At 36.5% G+C, this 20614-nt stretch overlaps 2 protein-coding genes across 2 annotated transcripts in view; one reads left to right on the forward strand and one right to left on the reverse strand.

Annotated features, from left to right (window-relative positions):
• The window catches only part of LOC306868757 (nucleolar transcription factor 1-like), a 967110-nt gene that overhangs the window by 579026 nt on the left and 367470 nt on the right, over nt 1-20614 (reverse strand). The gene's annotated exons all lie outside the window — the stretch shown is intronic.
• LOC306869147 (trypsin-2-like) lies at nt 1482-7310 on the forward strand. Its single transcript, XM_079415775.1, has 6 exons — nt 1482-1672; nt 3159-3179; nt 3304-3472; nt 3548-3810; nt 3915-4054; nt 5449-7310. The coding sequence occupies exons 1-6, from the start codon at nt 1618-1620 to the stop codon at nt 5728-5730; spliced, it is 930 nt and encodes a 309-aa protein (XP_079271901.1). The 5' UTR covers nt 1482-1617; the 3' UTR covers nt 5731-7310.

Consider the following 20614-nt stretch of genomic DNA (forward strand, 5'->3'; position numbering starts at 1 on the left):
AGGCTAGGCTGCTGTATTGATTAATATGGTGGGTACATAAAAATGTACTTCATTGAGGCCATGGTTCATAAATATTACATAATCAATAAACACATTTTCAGTATCTAACTTAAACAAAAACAAAATAAAACAAAAAAGTCACTGTAGTTTATTCTTAGAAAGAACTGACTTGCCAGAAAATAGTCCCGTATATATTAGAATATTTTTATGATTTGTCATCTGTTATAACAATGCAACTGAATGATGCATGTTGTTATGACTGCTATAACAACAGTAATGCAATTGTAATTTTTTGTACTATACAATTGGAACCTGCTAAATAAATAAAAGGATAGACCACAATACATTATACATCAAAAGCAGTTGCATTATTGTGATTTATTTTCAGATTAAACAAATATTATTATTAATTTAATTTATACAAACATAAGAGAATGGAAATGAAATAAGCATGATTTGTTTGTCAGTTGACCATTTTTGAAGTGTTTACTTGAGACATTGATGCTAATAATTCAGATATGATCAACAGACTGTAAAAACTCCTGTTAACCATATCCATTGCCTTTTAATGGGTTATTAAAATCTTTACGAAGAGCAGATTTATAATTGGTAAATGTGAAATGTATCGTTTTTTTAGCAATAATACAAATTCTTACTAAGAAATAATGATATACTTTTGAAAAATCACATGTGAATGTGCAGTTAAATGTACCAGTCTGTGAGATCATCACCCAGGCCTCGAGGAAATGCTTTCACTTGCGGGAAATATTCGGGTGTGTCCATTGTATTATAAAACCCGTAAAACTAGATGACAGGCTACAGCAAAAAGTCCTCCTCAATGCAAATGACTTGAACTTCTATGAAACTGCCACTATGTTAGACATAATAATATATAAGTAATACATAATAATAAGTAATAGTATAAATCACTCATTTTACACAACATTGATTAAGATGTTACATTTCTAATAATAATAATAACTGATTCCTGAAATGAGCATATTATTATAATTTCTGAAGAATCACGTGATTGGAGTAATGAAATGAAAATTCAGCTTTGCATTACAGGAATAAATGACTATTTAAATATATCTTCTAATAGAAAACCATTATTTTAAACTGTAATAATATTTGAGCATAACAGACTTTTTTCCACAACATTGTAACAGTGTACGTATCAATCTTTCTCTTTAACTAGCACAAATTAATTTTAAAATGATGTCTAAGATTCTTAGATTCACTGGATGTTTTATTGTTTATTTTCAGGTACAACTGCAGACAGGACAGTTAAAAAAAACAAACAGATAATACAGGTTTGCTCATTCAGAATGCTGCTTGCTAATAAACAACGTCATAAAAATCAAATGAGAGACACTTGAAATGTTGTAATGTGTTAATGTGTAGTGAACTGACCTTAAACTGAAAAGTGTAATCCTTTACAAGCATTACCTGTAAAGGTGACTGGGGCATGTACAGTAAATACACAATAAAAGAAACTGGATGAGTCAGGCACTCAGGGTGGTAGGAGCAAAGAACGCTCGATGAACACGGCTGCTTTCCTTCTCATTAGAGACGGAGAGAAGAGGAAACAGCAGTCAGATCACAGAGAAGAACAGTATGAAGTTAAACACAGCTTTGAGTATTGCTGGAACCATACTTCTCAACATAGCAGGTTAGTCTAGAAAACTGATTTTAAAAATTGGTTTGATTTAATAATGTTGAAATGGATTAATTAAGACAAGGCAATTGAATTCCTGTTGCTAATGAACTTTGTAACTTAAACACTGAAATGGCAATTAGTGCAAACACATAAACTTTGTGTTTCTCTGTAAACACCTTTTGTTTAAATGCTTGAAATTAAATTTAGAATGGGATGCCGACTTTGAACTAAATTGTGCTAAAATACGAAAAGCTGTGATAAAGAATGGTTAGTGTACAAACATTCAACCGTCTATTATACTGCTGTTTTACAATGGCAAGTATTATCATAGTAATTACTTGATATTTCAATAATAAATATTCAGTTTAAAATATTTGTGATGCCTCAGAAGGACCATTCTTTGGTTCCATATAACCTTTCGGTGAACAGTTTTTAAGATTTATTTATTTTATTAAATTTTTTACAAGAAGGACATTTTGATAATCTAAATAACCTTTTCCGCCATAAAAACCTTTAGTGCAATGTATATGTTCTTCATGGAACTATTACTGGCAATAAAGAAACTTTATATAGCTTGATTGTTGATTCACTCTTAAAAATAAAAATTCAAAACAGAGTTTTCGAAACAATTTCATAAAAGAACTGGGTTCTGGGTTCCCCAAAGAACCTTTCAGCGCACAGGTCTTAAAAGAACCATTTTTGGAGAGAATTTTAATAATCTAAAGATTTGATTTTTTCACTATAATGATCCTTTTGTGAAATGAAAAGGTTCAGGGATATTAAATGCCCTTCATTTTAAATTTCAGCGAATTCAGTTTTCTAATTAGAAATTAATGACAAAGAATCAGCAAGTAATACAACATGAAAAATTTACAAAAGATTTTACAACTTCAGAAAATCTACAGTGTAGAAGTGTAATAAATTAGTTTTAGTGAGTCTATTTTGCCATGCCCAGTAATAAATAAATGGTGAATTTACATAATAAATCAACATGATCTGTTAAAATATATGAAGAATATGAAGCAGCATAAAACACTTAAGCAAACTACTTTTCTAACCAGATTATTTTTGTTGATGAATTACCTTTTAGATATCAATTTGATTCCATAAATTGAAAATGATGTAAATTAGATTGAATCAAGCATAGCCCTCACAGGCCAATTACTCATATAGCCATAATTAGAACAATAACTTAATGCAGTAAACCAAAAGTGTGTTTTCTGTTCAGATATGCTGTCAGTGTCAGAACAGAAACCTGCTTTTGTTGTTACACTGATACGTCACACAGTGCGAAACAGGCCTCCTAATTTAGCTCACAAGACTGACAGGTTCAGCTTCTATTTTCCTGTCAAGACAATGAAATCATTTCACAACTAGGATATAATCTTTAAATATAGAATCTTTAAGATATAATTCATAAAAATGAGGTTGCAGGCCACACAAACCAGTTCATTAACTCCATGCATGTTCATCTAATTATTTGGTCTCTGTCTTTCAGGTTCTCTCTGCCAGTTAGATGGTAAGTCATCATGGATTTAATGACCATAAAATGATTGCCCATATCTTGGGAGTATTATATAATTGTGATTGGAAATTCTTTATATAATTGTAATTGGAAATGGCATTGTCTTTTCTCTCATCAGTGTGTGGTCAAGTCCCTCTTAACAACAAGATTGTTGGAGGGGAGGCTGCAAAGGCAGGGTCTTGGCCGTGGCAAGTCAGCATTCAAAGCAACGCATTCAGGGGCCATTTCTGTGGTGGGAGTCTAATCAACAAAGATTGGGTTTTGTCTGCAGCACACTGCTTCCAGAGGTATGAAGTTTAAATACAACTCAAGACACTATTATGAACTGATGCTAGTTTAACACAGACTTTTCCTATGCACAGCTCCCTGGGTACCATTCGGATCTACCTGGGACGCCAGAGCCAGTTGGGAACAAACCCTAATGAAGTTGTCAAGACAGCAAGAGTCTTCAACCATCCTAACTATAACAGTCCTAAGAATGACAACGACATAGCACTGCTCCGGCTCTCTTCTTCTGTGACGTTCACTGATTACATTAGGCCAGTCTGTCTGGCGGCTGCTGGTAGTAAATTCGCTGCAGGTACAGACAGCTGGGTCACTGGCTGGGGAGCACTACAGTCTGGAGGTGAGAGAAAATTTGCTTGCAAAACAACAGAACTGTAAAGCTCAACAATTTACTGTAACTGGCCATTAAAAGCCACCAAAATCGTCCTCTGATCTGTGTCACAGGTTCATCTCCTAACATACTGCAGGAGGTGATGATACCGGTTGTGAGCAGAAGTGACTGTAATGCTGCGTATGGAGGAGGCATCACAAACAATATGATTTGTGCTGGATTGTTAAATGAGGGAGGAAAAGATGCATGTCAGGTAAGACATCAGACATTCATATGAACCTTTTATAGATCACTTGCATGCTTTACATTACCATTAAGAATCTAACAGTGTTGCCAGATAAACCAACACTAATGACTCTAGCACTAGCTCTAAATTTGCCACTCCCAAAAATGGATATTTTACAATCACTGTTATGCATTACACACAACTTAAATCAATGTATAGGCTAGTAATTATAAAAACTGTCTGCTCAACCAGACCTATCAATGCCCCATCCTCAAATCTAACCATCAAGCAGCACAGTTGTTTTACTAGAATATGAAATAGGTAAAATATTTCAATGCCAGCATTTCAGTTAAATTTCTTTATTAACATCATAATGTATGCAATATTATAACATTTTAAACTAAAAAGAATTCATATATTAAAATGTAAATTAAAATTGAACTGGTTGTTCCCTCGTTTTAGTAGTCGTGAGTCAAAGGGTAACATTTTTCTGTGTGAAGGGTCTTAAATTATGGAATAGTCTCCATTTCCTTCAACATTAGCCATTTTTAAATAGTGGATTAATACATGACGCTGTATTTAAATGTTCTAATTTATTCTATTAGGCTTTGCTTTATATTTGAAGAGTTCATTTGCAAAAACAGATAACTCATGTTCAAAAATCATGTTTTTTTTTTATCCTGCATTAATATCAATCAAACTGCAGTTGGGTTGTTTTGATTAAATAATAATAATAATAATAATAATAATAATAATAATAATAATAAAATACAGCTAACTAACACAATAAAAACATGATATATGAAAATGAATAAAAACTGATCTATTTTTGCAAATAAACTCTTCATTTCATTTTAGGTTTATTTATTTATTCGGAGTGTCTAAGTGCAAATAGCCCATCTTGTTGGCAAAGGCTATTTACACTAACTCCGCCCACTAACGTGTGCATTAGTCAACAATAAAAAAAGTAGTTAGTGCAACATCAGTTTCAGTGGCATAGATGGTAAGGCGCATGCTTTTTGACGCGATCGACCCGAGTTCGAGCCCAATCCACTGAGTGTAAATAGCATCTGTCACTAAAAAAATATGCTATTTACACTTAGTGCAAATAGCCGCTGCCTTATTTATTTTGCTTGATCTGTAAAGCACTTTAGGCCAACTTCGGTTTGTTTGCAAATGTGCCCTATAAAGAAAAACATTTTATTGTATAGTTAAACCAAAATGAGGGAACAAATTTTTGTTAGCATGACATCATAGCAAGTCAGTTGACATTCGGTCATATTTCCATCTGGCATGCATCTTGACCGCTTGATGACTGGTTCTGCGCAGATTTTAATAGTCAGTTTTTAATTGTATATTCAGATACACAAATGTGATATATATATATAAATCGTACATAAATCTTATGTTAATCAAAACAGGGAGACTCTGGAGGTCCATTAGTTACTAGGAATGGCTCTGTGTGGATTCAGTCCGGCGTTGTGAGTTTTGGTACTGGATGTGCTGACCCCAAATATCCCGGTGTGTACACCAGAGTCTCTCAGTACCAGGACTGGATCACCTCTACCATGGACAGCGACCCAACTGGATTTGTCGCATTCAACAACAATGCATTCAGAAACTCACCCAACCTCCTTTTAGTTTCAGTATCTCTCACATTATCCATCATTCCTTTCATATGCTCCCTATATCTCTCTTCATAGAGATCATTTAAATAACAGTTCTCAGGGTTCTTTGATTAATATTTTCATATTTTCATAAATATGTGAAGTAGGTGCATAGTCAGATTGTCGTTTGTTCTTTATCTTTTTATAAAAATGTACTATTCTTGGAAAGCTCTTACTCTTTTTCTTGCACACTAATGAAGTTCAGCAAGCTTTTGCCCTCAAAGTTTTTGCATAACGAGGGTAGAGTTTGCTTGCAATTATAATGCATAGCTAATTATTGTCTTCCCTTTGAATATTGAATTCTTATTGACTGATTGTTTTTTTTGTTTTTTGTTTTTGTAAATGCACTGCAGCCGCTTGTGTATTAAAGTTATATATTATTTACAATAACTCATCTCAGGGTCCGATTAGTAATTAAAGCATGTGTGCTCTGCATTGTGTTTAGAGATACTGGTTATTGAAAATGTAACCAGTAAAAAAACAAAAACAAAAAAAAACTTTATTTGACTTCATATTTCTCAGTGTGATTCAAATAATCAATGGATGATCAAATAATTGATCTCTTTCATGTCCTTTACAACAGTAGACAAGAGAGATCAATCATGTAATTGATTGTATTGATTAACCATGTTCAAATCTGAGTATCAAATATTATTCATGAAGCTTCTGAGGATTGTTTAATTGTTCATCTCTCAATCATAATTATATTGCATTGCGTTATGTTTTGCCCCTCACAATAAAGACTACAGAGCTTTAATCATAAAACTAAGCATCTATATCATTTTAGTAAGACAAATTATTGGGAGATATAGCGAGATAATTAAAACTAAAAAACACTAAGAGCAGGCCAGAAGGAAAAACAAAGTGTGTCAGAGGTAAACTAAACAGGGTCCTACTCACTGAATGTGGCGGCACTTGCTTTACTCGTCATTAGCCATTTCTCAGTAAAGGAAACAGCGAGGATGACGTTGTGTCAAGTTGTGTGTTTTGCAGGAGCCATACTTCTTAGCATAACAGGTAAGATCTAATAAGACAAACAAATGATGGACAAGTTCTTGCTTGACAACTTTGGTTTAACCTTACAATAAAATACATTCAAGTTGTTTTTTGGTTTAAACTATGTAGGCCTATTCGCCACAAGATGACGGACTAAAATTAATACCTGAAATTAATGTTACTTCATTAAAAACTCATAATAGTAAAGTGCAATACCATCATAATATTAAAACTAAATGGAATTAGTTACAAACAGTGTTTTTCTTAGCTTGACTGATGAATGGTTTTCAGTCTAACCTATTACATTATTAAATATAAGCATAATTAATTCTGATTAAAAAAACCTTTTAAAAATAATAAGGCTACAAAGAAATTGGCTGTTGGCTTTTTTCTTTTCATTTCTTTTCATTCATTTTTTTCATTAATTTCTTTTGATTTTTTAAAAATAAAATAAGAGCATTTAAGAGGTGTTTATCACAAAAACAGTTTTCATGTACAGATATTCTTCTATGTTGTAAAAACTCAGGTGAGCTCAATGTTGTCACTGGTAGGCTTAGGTTCGTAAAGAAAGATAGATAATGTTCAAAACTGTACAAATAAATATATCATTTGTTTTTCTGACAGTGTATGCACCCTCATGTCTTTGCAAACCCGTATTTATTTTCATGTAGGAAAACAAACATATTCAAGGTGAATATGTAAAGAATGTGTGAACCAGTGTGAACCAGTTCTGAACTAAATTCACTGTCAAGAAAACTCTCTCGGTTACTAACAGAACTTCAGTTCCCCGAAATGAAGGAACGAGACATTGCTATGGGGAAATACATTTTTCTCTAATACTACTGAAGCCTTATTGAATCACGCCAGTGAAACTGGCCAATGGCATTCAAGCACGCGAAATATGAGCAGGAATCCCACTCTATATAAGGTCGTGCTTGTACGTCATCCATTCAGAATCTTTGACTGAAGCAACTTGCATTCTAAGATCCTGAGCTAGGTGACACGGCAATAAGAGCAATGTCTCGTTCCCTCATTTCGGGGAACCAAGGTTACGTGAGTAACCGAGAGCGTTCCCCTTGAATTCGGTCACTCTACATTGCTATGGGAACTCATAAAATCCTGCCGTGTCACAGCGATGGAGCCTGGCTTGACTAAGTACGTCAAGTTTCCCATTCGGAGCCGTAATGAGAGCGACAATGATATTGGCTCTTAGTAAACAGGACCTAGTCGAAACCATGTAAAAGTCAGAGGGGGGGACGCGGCAACTACACAATGCTGCGTCACACCAGGGGCGGAGTTAACTCCGGTGAAACAGAGAATGTGAAATGGCGGCGGCTTCGGCGCTTTCACATATAGATTAGTTGAAATTGTTTAATTTCAATGAAATCATGTGTTATGATGCACGGCCGTAGCGGTGCTCAATAAGCAGAGTTATGATGGTGATCAAGTCCTAAAAGACGTGGTGAACAATATCAAAACATCGTCTTCCCGTGTGCTGTGCTGAGGAGGAGCGGGAACGCGCAGGAGGTTTCGCGCCGGCGCACTTTGGCATGAAGTGGATAATGGCCTTGGACTGCTTCTGTGCTTCAATGAAGCGCTCCGCGAACGTCTCCACCGCCGCTCCGAAGAGACCTGAGGGGTTCACGGGAGCGTCCAGAAGGGCCGTTTTCTCGGAGTCCTTCAACTCAGTCAGAGTAAGCCACAGGTGACGATCTAGCACCACAAGATTCCCCATATTGTGGCCGAACGCTCGAGCTGTCACCTTAGTCGCTCTGATCCGTGGCGCGTCGGAGCTCTTTGAACACTTTAGGGTCCGGCCCGTCCGCATCCAGAGACTTGAGCAACTTGGCCTGATACACCTGGAGTATCGCCATCACATGCAGTGCTGAAGCTGCCTGGACCGCCGCCTGATCCTGACAGATCCGCATCAGAAACCCGCGGCACTTTCCTCCTTGGATCGAAAGAGGCTGCAGTGGAAGAGTGCGGCAGAGCTAGTTGGGCGAGTTCCTCGCCTTGGACGATGGCCACACGGAGCCGGAGAGTCCGGAGACTCATATCTCCGGGTCTAAATACTTAGGACCATGTGATATTTCAGTTTTTCTTTTTTAATAAATCTTCAAAAATGTCAACAATTCTGTGTTTTTCTGTCAATATGGGGATCTGTGTGTACATTAATGAGGAAAAAAAATGAACTTAAATGATTTTAGCAAATGGCTGCAATATAACAAAGAGTGACAAATTTAAGGGGGTCTGAATACTTTCCGTACCCACTGTATAGAGTAGGATTCCCGCTTATATTTCGCGCGCTTGAATGCCATTGGCCAGTTTCACTGGCGTGATTCAATAAGGCTTCAGTAGTATTCGAGAAAAATGTATTTCCCATAGCAATGTAGAGTGACCGAATTGAAGGGGAACTAACACACAGAACAACAACATAAATGTTTAGTCTCTAATCCATTTAACAACTCAAAATGTTGCTATTTCTCCATTTTTCTTATAACAGGCTCACTTTGTCAGTCAGATGGTAAGTTGCTCTGAATGCTCATACAAGTACATTCAACAAAATTATGAAAATAGTTTAATTGACCTAATTTGTGCTTTGATTTAATTTGTCTGGAATTAATGAATTAATTATTAATCTTCCACAATAATAAAGATATATTATTAATTTTATATAAATAAATGTTATATATTTAATAACAACTTAAGATTATTCAGAAAATAAATGTAATTAATTTTGATTTCATGTTGATTCTCATCAGTGTGCGGTCAGCCTCCTCTCAACACCAAGATTGTTGGAGGACAAGGTGCAGTTCAGGGGTCTTGGCCCTGGCAAGCAAGCCTTCATAGAATTACGTCTGGAAGTCATTTCTGTGGTTGGAGTCTAATCAATAAAAACTGCATATATAGATAGTTGTCACACTCTGCCCGGGAGCACGGAACATGGAGACCAGGAGACGAGGAGTTCACAAACACGAGAGTCTTTAATCCAACTGGGAGCATGGGAGGCACAGGAAACACATCAAAGGCAGGGAAGACACTTCAACGACCGACAAACATTCATAGAAGGACTGGGGCTTTTAAACATAGGATAATCAGGGAACTAAGGAGACACACCTGGGATCAAATTAACACAATTAACATGGGGAAACTGGGTCACATGGGGAGCAAAACACACACAAAACAGTACACAATCCTGACAATAGTAGGGGAATTAAGACTGCTATTTGTCTCTATTTACAGTACCGCCTCATATAATGTAAAAATCTACCTCGGCCGTCAACTACAAACGGGCTCAAACCTGAATGAGATCTCCAGGACAGTGACTCGGCTCATCACCCATCCCAGCTATAGCTCAACTACCCAAAACAATGACATAGCACTGCTGCAGCTCTCCTCTTCTGTGACGTTCACTGATTATATTAGGCCAGTTTGTCTGGCGGCCGCTGGAAGTGTATTTGGTGGAGGTACCACAAGTTGGATCACTGGATGGGGCAAACTCAGTTCGGCAGGTGAGTTCAATCAAACACATCTATGATTCAAAACGTTGTATAGTTTCACCATAAAAGGATCTAACTTTTTCCAACGTGCCATTAATGTTAAAGACACCCAGATTCCAAACATACTGCAGGAGGTGCAGATACCGATTGTAAACAACAGTGTTTGTAATAAGGCCTACAGAGGAATCATTACAAGCAACATGCTGTGCGCTGGACTAAATGAGGGTGGAAATGATTCATGTCAGGTACGATATCACTTACTTCGAGTTTTCACACTGGCTTATGCCTGGGATATTGTCTTTCTAAACCCCGGTTTATAAAGCAGTTCACACTTGTAATTTAGAAGTGGGGTTAGCACCATTTTTGACCCTGGGTTATGAATCCCTGCTCCAGACTGCAGTGTCTACAGTAAGAAATGATGCAGTGTTCGATTCAGTTTAGCCCTGTTGTGAGGTTAAAATGGCTTTACCTTGTATACTGTCAGAGATATTAACACTAAATTTTCTTACCTTGTAATACCTATGTCATACCTGTGTCATTATACACATTTATGTCCTCATTTGTCACAAAAACACGCGCGCACACACACACACACACACACAGCCATTATTCACACATTTTATTAAGATGAAAGAATACAAATGCACTGCAGTCACTTTGTATTTAAATACATTTTTGTGATACAATAACTGAGTATAGTAACCTAATACTTTGTCTCTGGCCTTAATTTCTGTAGCTGAAGTGCAGAACAATCAAGCTACACTCTGTAATAAACAGGGAAGGAATATAATTTATGCACACTGATGGCCCAGATGTAAAATTTTTCTGAAACTTGCACTTGATTTAGTCTGATTCCATGTTATATTAGCCAAATAAATGAGGAAATATGGCAAGCCGTTGTAACATTTAATCTATTAGCCGCACTAGTATCTAATTGAATGCTACTAGTACTTATTCATTAGCTACTAGTGCTTATTCTTTAGCTACTAGTGCTTATTCTTTAGGTACTAGTACTTATTCATTAGCTACTAGTGCTTATTCTTTAGGTACTAGTGCTTATTCTTTAGGTACTAGTGCTTATTCTTTAGGTACTAGTGCTTATTCTTTAGCTACTAGTGCTTATTCTTTAGGTACTAGTGCTTATTCTTTAGGTACTAGTGCTTATTCTTTAGGTACTAGTGCTTATTCTTTAGGGACTAGTGTTTATTCTTTAGGTACTAGTGTCTTTTGTAAAGTTACTAGTACTTATTCATTAGATACTAGTTCTTATTTATTAGATACTAGTGGTTATTTATTAGGTACTAGCACTTATTCATTAGATCAGACTTTCTCAACCCTGGTCCTTGAGGGCCACTGTCCTCAACTCAAAACCCAAAAGCTTTTCCTCTATGGCAAGCCGCTTTATTCAATCTATAAGCCGTACTAGTACTTATTCATTAGGTACTAGTGCTTATTTATGAGAAACTAGTACTCATTCATTAGATACTAGTACCTATTAAATAGATACTAGTACACATTTATTAGATACTAGTACTTATTCGAAATGTTACTAGTAAGATTTTTTATTTTACTAGTACATTTTTTAATTGAACTGTATTGTAGCCATTTGGACTAGTCAACATAAGACGAGTAAAAAAGCAGATCTGACTAGTAAGATAAGAATTATTACTAGTAGTAATCACAAAAGATACTAGTGTCTAATAAGTAAGTACTAGTACCTAATGAATAACTACTAGTCATCTATCAGTGAAGTGAAGTGACATACTGCCAAGTATGGTGACCCATACTCGGAATTCGTGCTCTGCATTTAACCCATCCAATGTGCACACACACAGCAGTGAACACACACACACACCGTGAACACACACCCGGAGCAGTGGGCAGCCATTTATGTTGCGGCGCCCGGGGAGCAGTTGGGGGTTCGGTGCCTTGCTCAAGAGCACCTCAGTCGTGGTATTGAGGGTGGAGAGAGCGCTGGACATTCACTCCCCCCACCTACAATTCCTGCCGGCAGGAGACTCGAACCCGCAACCTTTGGATTACGAGTCCGACTCTCTAACCATTAGGCCACGACTTCGCCTTAAATCCCCATCAAATAGGTACTAGTATCTAATGAATAAGTACCAGTATCTAAAACATAAGTACTAGTATCTAATGAATGCTTACTAGTAATATTTAAATAGATACTAGTCACTATTGCAATAATTACTAGTCAGAAATGAAAAGATATCACAAACAGAATAACTACCACTATCTGTTCATTTGGAGATATCTTCAACCTCATAAATAACTAGTAAGAATGTATTTGGAGATATCTTAATTCAAACAAATCATTACATAAACATGAGTACCTCTCAACCGTCCAATCAGAGTCCACATGGTAATACAATACATTAATATGCTTAATTAATTTGATTAAGTAGGGCTAACTGGCTTTGTATGTTAGCCTACCTTGCTAATTGGTTACCATAAAAACACAAAGAAAAGATTACAAACCTGTTGTCCAACAAAAGTATATTGACATGTTTTTACTCCAAATTCACATCATAACATCAGTCGAGCGTTTGAAAAAAGTTCCTTTTGTGATCTGACATGGTTTCATTACACAGAATGAGGCCGAAATCATGCCACTTTATATTATTACAGTGATAAAGGCTATGTCGATTAGCATTGCATTTTAAACATACTGTATTCTTATAAAAATACCCAAGATGGCTTGAAGAACATAGATAAAACCATATATTGCTGCAATCATTGTTTATTTTCTTTATGCTTCATCATTAAAACGTCTATTTGCATGTTAGCTACTAGGCTACATAAACAGCGAAAGCTGAATGTCTTTGTCCATATGGGGGATTTCCTGGAAGTGAGTCTCACTAGTGGAGTTTCGTGAGGGAGCCCTCCGGCGAAGATTATGAATGAAAAGAAATGACATGAATTGAGTATTCGATATTGCTCACAAAATGACAAGTAAAAATAGCAAAAAAAATTATGAACTTTGAGGTAAACATTTGCAAATCCTTACGTTTTTCTTCAGTGTAGAGAAGTGTAATTGTTTTTCCCTTTTCTTGCAGCTATATTTATTATATTTATTCTTAAATACTAGTTTTGTATATTATAGTGAAATAGTGTTATTACAAAAGTAATATTCCTTATTTTGTTTCATGTTTTTATTTATTGGTATATAAAAACAATTTTTTGGACCAAATCGTGCAGCCCTACACGTACGGATGTTTGGCCTTTTTTCCAAATAAAGTAAATGTCTGTCTGAAAACCATAAGGTTCGGATTTTGTGTGCCCTGTACAGAACATTCAGTGTCTGTAGCACCAGTGTTATATGCAAAAACATTAATGTATAGCCCTGGGGTGCATTCCAGAAAGCAGGTTATGTGACATACCCGGGTAAGTTTGAGGATAAGCGAGCGGATAACCTCTGCTTTCGGTTCCAAAATCGGAGGTTACTTTTAGGGTATGTAAGTAACCATAGTAGCTTGCTTTCTGAAGATAAGCTACTAGTGCTTTTTCTTCTGTACTAAAGAATAAGCACTAGTATCTAAAGAATTAAACATGAATGTCATGTGGTTTAACTGACACCTGTTCTGAGGATGATCATCACTTTATTGACTGGCACACTGCACAATTAAATATAAACCGTAAAGTCAGATGCTCTTATAAAGACTGCAACTTTAATGTTTGCTCTTCACAGAAAAGTTGTCAACGACAAGCCTGACATCCCCCAGATGATAATTCAAAGACCAGCTCTTTTTACAGTAAACCAGGTATGTATAAGTGCATTTATCCCATGTTGTAATTACCACAATTAAAAGATTCCAAATTGGAAGAAGCGTTCATGTTCTTGTAGGACTCATAATTACCCTCTGTAATCTGGGAATTTTCTGAGAGCTCCTACTCGTACCATGTGACCACTGTACCTGTTACGGGGTTGACAAGACGTGAGACGTGCGGATCCATTTGCAAAGCTTTATTACAAAACATGGTCTAGACAGGCAGGGTCAATGAACAGCAGACAGGCATGGCTTAGGTGAAACACAAGAGCAATCCGAAGGGCAGCGTGGGTCAACGATCAGCATACAGTATCCAGAGGGCTAGGCAGAGAGAATAATCCAGGAGAACGAGCAATAATCCAAATGAGCAGCAAACAGAGTCCAAACAGGGCAAGGCAGAGAGAATAATCCAGGAGACCGGGCAGGAATCAGAACACAGGAAATCTAACCAGGAAAACTATGAACAGAGAACGCTTCGTAGAGTAGCAGGGCTAAACAATACTCGGCCGAAAGCAAGAGAATGTCCCAAGCTTATGTAGTGTGTGTGATTGGGTGATGGTGATTGAGATGGTTCTCAGGTGCAAGCGTGATCAGTGTGAACAGCTGTGTCAATGCAGTGGGTGATGGGAAATGTAGTTCAATGTAATGTGCCTGTGGTGTGGTGTATGAGTCAGTGTGGTGAACGAGTGACCTCTGGTGGCAAGTGAACGGAAGTGCATGGCCAGGATTCGTGACAGTACCTGACTGCACCAGATTAATTCAGGAATTGATCTCTTTCATCTTTATTTGACCCTCTAACTCTAACACTCTCTATTCTAATTCTATTTTATCTATTTATTTTCTTTTTTATTAAAAAAACACTTGACCCTTTAAGACTTGCACTCTAACTTCTTGTTCTCTTAAAAAAGGCCTGTAACACTAGCTTTCTCTATTGTTTTTCTATTCTATTTTTTTTTTTTTTATTATATTTAAAAAAAGTAAATCTGCTACATGTACTGCGTTGGGCTAACTGAAACTTGTCATATCACTTACATATTATTGCTCTTTTGTTGATTTTAATTGCTTCCATTGTCCTCATTTGTAAGTCGCTTTGGATAAAAGTGTCTGCTAAATAACTAAATGTAAATGATAGTGTTGCCATAGAAACACACAATTCCTGGTCCAAGGACATGAACAGCTCCGAGTAGAAAGTCACAAATGAGTTGTCCTCTCAGAATTACAGTAATTATGACATGGTGTGAAAGCAGCATGTGACAACAGCATTATCTAACTGACTTGATAATGTATATGTCCATCTGTTTCTTCCTCTGTTAGGATGCAGCTGACAAGATAGACTCCAGTAAAAATCCTCAGTGTTGATCAAGAAAGTCCACAGCTCAACCCATCTAGAGTGGGAATCGTCTTGGAAGAAAGTTTGCTAATGGATGAACTGACCAATCTCAGGCCTTCTATGTCCATTGCTTTCAGACTGATTTATGCCCTGCACCTGGACTTCCCTGAGTGTATGAAAAGCACTTTATATTTTATTCAGAAGGTAATGCTCAACCTTGGAAAAGGTAAGCTAGCACCTAAAATTCAGTACGGAAATCAGAGTGGAAATAACCATATAGTTTTGATGCCGTTTGTTGTGATTCTGAGATAGACTGTTTATGTGCTTAACAATAAGTGAATTTGTTAAACTATTTTTTTTTTTTCATGTTTTATGGGGAAATGTTTTCAGAATATGAAAAATTCATATTATGTAATGCATTTATTAAAAGTAAATATTAACATCAAATCTATAGGTTTGTTCTCTAATGATTATAAAACATAGTCAGCTGTACATGCACAAATACACTAATGAAAATGTTTATTGCAATTCTTCAACAGGGAGTTTTGTTTTATATGTATATCTAAACAAAACAAGCAAACAAAAAATTGTTGTAAAACAAATAAACTTTTCTGTTAACTACAGATATCTATCTATCTAACTACAGATATCTATCTATCTGTCTGCCTGCCTGCCTTATCTGTAGTTGATAAGACAAGAATGGGTATTGTTTTAGTTTTAGGACAACTTTGATGAAAGGTTTTGATCCACTCCAAATGTTGACTATATATATATATATATATATATATATATATATATATATATATATATAAACACACACCACACACCACACATGGTGTAATTATGTGTCCTGATATATTAATAATCCTGATATATTGATCCTGCCTTCCTTTCATTTACATCTGGAAGAGAATTTCATTGCATTTTATCTACACTGCATATTTGCTGCGCTTGCATCATAGGGGAAAAAATTAAGAAGGTTTTAATCCATGCTTGACAAGCTCCTGTCTCAACATCTCTATAGACCTCTTCCTTTGTGACTGATGATGTTGTTCTGGACCACCATGTCAACAGTGCTGCTGTTCCATTCAAAATAATCTTGATTGTCCACTTGAATGATCTCAAACTTAAATTCTGAAAAACTTTTGGACATTTACTGCAAATAACTGAATGTGCATCATTGTGTTTTTTCTTTTTTTTTTAAGCTTTATTAACAATTATAGCGTAATACAATAACAGAAAAACTGCCAGGGGGTACACAAGCCCGCCTATATATATATATATTTTTTTAAGCCCGCCTATATTTGCTCGCAGAAAAATTTCCGGGTGACGCACAACCCAGCAATTAAATATTAAATACAGATTCTGTTGTGTGGACCCTTTTCAATTTTGTATTTTTGATCCAAAACGAAATTTTAAAATATGAAATACAAGACAATTTTCATTTTTCGTTTCTGATTCAAAATCAAATAACAAAAAAACCAATCAGATTTTCATTTTTTGATTTTCATTTATCAATTGAAAATGGAAAGGACGAATGATACACGGATTTTGCGAGTACTTCCTCAGTCTGTTTGCCTTTTCGAGATGGATCACTTTATGTATTTCCCAACTAAAAGTCTGCAAAATGACTAAATGTAAATGTAGAAGACCAGCCACTGTGGAAAAATACCTACTCTTACCACAAGAGGGTGTGATGGTGTGTGTTTTTCATACAAATCCACAGGGGGTTTTAAACTCGATCACATGTATTAATCAAATCAAATCACTTTTATTGTCACATCACCACAGCACATGTGCCTTCGTGAGTGAAATTCTTGAGAGCGTGCTCCAGACAGTGCAGAGACAATTTACATATAGACATTACCATACATACGTACAGACTTATACAGATGACAATGTGTAATATACACATACATATACTCAGTACACACAGTGTACTATTAGACAGACATACAGTTACCGATACACATTATACACAGTATGTAGTACACATTCTACGTTATATGCACACAGTAATATGCGAAGATGCAGCAGATATAATAATATAATATAATATATATATATATATATATATATATATATATATATATATATATATATATATATATATATATATAAACCGGATGTGCAAATGTCATGGATGTGCATTGGATGGTATCCAGTGCTGGCAAAAAGATTGTTGTATTTGTGCAGTATTGTACTGGTAGTCCAGTTTGAACTGTATGGAATTAAAGTGCAGTGCGTGGTATACTGTAGGGTGGGAGTATGCTGTAGGGTGTATTAGTTTTGACTGTTCATTAGCCTGATAGCCTGAGGAAAAAAGCTATCCCTCAGTCGGCTAGTGCGGGATCGGATGCTGCGGAGACGTCTTCCTGAGGGCAGCAGAGAGAGCAGTCTGTGGGACGGGTGGCTGGAGTCATTGATGATCCTCCGGGCTTTCTTTATACACCGCCTGGTGTAGATGTCCTGGAGGGAGGGAAGCTCACCTCCAACAATGTGACGGGCAGTTCGCACGACCCTTTGCAGAGCTTTGCGGTTGCCAGCAGTTCTGTTTCCAAACCAGGCGGTGATGCAGCCGGTCAGGATGCTCTCCACAGTGCAGGTGTAGAATGATCTGAGGATGCTGGGGCTCATTCCAAATTTCCTCAGCCGTCTCAGGAAGAAGAGGCGTTGGTGTGTCTTCTTCACCGTACAAGACTAATCATAATATTAGTCTTGTATGGCAAGCCGTTTTAACATTTAATCTATAAGCCGTACTAGTATCTATTTTCATGCTACTAGTGTGTTTTGTAATGTAGTTTTTGCCCTTTACTTGCAGAAATTGTGCACTGTCATCACTTAGACTAGTGCCCTGTGTATGTACACACACACACACCCACACACACACACACTCTCTCTCTCTCTTAATGTCGAAGAGCTGAGCAGTGGTGTGGATTACAGGCTGTGTGTGTTTGTAAAGCCTGTTGCAGTGATGACTGATGTATCTCTATCAAATCTGCTCTCTTATGCAATATAATTCTCCACACCACACCAATTAAACATGCAGTTTTCCATTTGGAGTTATGAGCACGTGGAACATTTATTTAAAGGAACAGAAGTCATGTTGTTTGTAGTGTCTCACAAGCACTCAAAGGGAAATGCATATCAGTTTTAAATAGATAAACATGCACTTTGGATTTTTAAAATGCACTATTCAGAAAAGATTACAACAACACTCATTCTCTAAATAAACGTGTAGACTATCTGTGTGTGTTGCCATGCAATGACTCATAACACGTATCTGTTATGCGGGTTATCTGAGAGCTCAAGCACATTAATGATGCTGGCACATAATGGTGAAGATACTTCATAAGCTTCCAGGAGACAGACGGGGGTCAAAATAAGATCAGCTGACAAAACTGCACATGGACACACATGCTCTTCAAGCTGGTATCTAAACAAGATGAACAGTCTTGTTCCAATCACTCCTAGAATCATAATATAAAGACTTATATAGCCAAACTATAACTAATTTTAATAACTGAATTTATAATACAGCTTAAAAGGCGTTCATGGATGGACTATGGTTGTAGGAGGTCCCAGCTTCTTCTTTTTTCTTTCTGGCATGCATAAAAAAAAAAAAGTCTTTGAACTTTACATTGCACACATCTAATTTAATTTCTTATAATGACTTTTTATCTAAAAAAAATAACATCTGAAATACTGACAACTACAATAACATACAATATAATCATTAATTATGTAACATTAATCAGAAATAAACTCCAAAGCTGATATGTGGGGAAGAGTGTGGCGACATTTGCAGCAGCTGAAAAAACCAACAGCAGAAAGAACGAGAACAAGTAGGATTAAAGGATCAGTGGAGGGGTGCAGAAGCCCCCTGTCACCACCAGCACCAGCACCTCTCCTCCCTCTCGTCCTGTTAGTCTCTTGTCCTTTGGCTGTGTTTGTTTAGCTATAAATATCTGTCAGTGTGATACCAGTGCATACTGAGAAAAATCACCATGATTACAACTAGAATAAAAGGATACCTTTAATTAGTGCGAGATCAGTAAGAGAAATAAAGTGAGAGATAGAAAGAAACGATGCATTCGAACAAGACAGTGTGTCTTCCTGACGATGACATTTTTGGCACAAAGTCACAGAACGCCGAAGCAGACAGCATGTACCAGAGTCACAGCACAGCTTCACCCTTCTGTTCTTTCTCTCTACGGACGAACTCTTCTAATGTGATTTCTTATAGACTTGACTTGTTTTTCATCCATCAGAAAATCTCAGCTTCCATTGTTTTTTATTTCAGAATTCAGTTACTCTGTTCTTTTCCTTTCTGTTCTCTTTTAATTAACACATTGTAAAAATGGACAGGATTTGGTGTAATAAAATATAGTAAGTTGAGTGCAGACTAGGTCATTTTCCCTCATAATATAAAAACAAAAACAACTAGACTGATAATGCTGGAAGACCTAAACTGAGCTGAAGTCTTTTAAGCGTTGCTATGAAGCACAAACTAATGAGAGTGGCAGAGATGCCAAAGCACTGTCCGTTCTGACCATTGCCCGAAAGCCTCTTCACATTCCATTCCTCCCCTCTTTTCATTTCTCATCCCACACCTGTGAGAACTGATTATCATATTACAGAACACATGCACAGTCTTTGTTTGTATGCTTTCATGATCTACAGTATGCGTAAAACAATGTAATATAAATGGACAAAATTATTCTTGTAATCAGAGGCATTTAAAGAGTTTGTCCAGTGAAAAGCTCTCTAGAAGCCTGATTTATACTTTGAAGTTCATATCGGATTTGGCAGGAAATTCTTTTTAATTTCATTCATTCCATCATGTTTACTTTATGTCCGTAAACAGAGAAGTTCTGAATACTATGACGACATATATTATTTGTCCAGATGACATATTTTTTCAGCTATTTGCCTTTGAGTGACTTTCTGATGACTGTTAGTGGGTCTTGGTCAAATTGGATTTCATATGGCAGTTGTGTAGGCCTAAATACCTCAAACCATCAGATTCATCCGCGCCGAACAGTGGGGTGCGTGAAGCGCAAACCCTGCCTGGAGGCTGATTTCATTAGTCAAAAAGTTCAGACTTAAAGGAATAGTTCACCCAAAAATTACAATTTTGTCATTAATTACTCACCCTCATGTTGTTCCAAACCTGTAAGACCTTCATTTATCTTCGAAACACAAATTACGATATTTTTATAGAATTCTAAGAGCTCTCTGAGCCTCCCATAGACAGTAAGGGACCTACCACGATCAAGGCTCAGAAACGTAGCAAGGAGATCGTTAAA

This window comes from Barbus barbus (assembly GCF_936440315.1).
Source record: "Barbus barbus genome assembly, chromosome: 4".
In the NCBI taxonomy this organism is placed as follows: domain Eukaryota; kingdom Metazoa; phylum Chordata; class Actinopteri; order Cypriniformes; family Cyprinidae; genus Barbus; species Barbus barbus.

What these genes read in the sequence shown, in the direction of transcription:
- LOC306869147 (XM_079415775.1), top strand. Translation starts at nt 1,618, where the DNA reads ATGAAGTTAAACACAGCTTTGAGTATTGCTGGAACCATACTTCTCAAC. An exon ending in GCAGCACACTGCTTCCAGAG is followed by an intron (nt 3,473 to 3,547) that starts GTATGAAGTTTA and finishes TCCTATGCACAG; the next exon opens with CTCCCTGGGTACCATTCGGA. An exon ending in GAGGAAAAGATGCATGTCAG is followed by an intron (nt 4,055 to 5,448) that starts GTAAGACATCAG and finishes TAATCAAAACAG; the next exon opens with GGAGACTCTGGAGGTCCATT.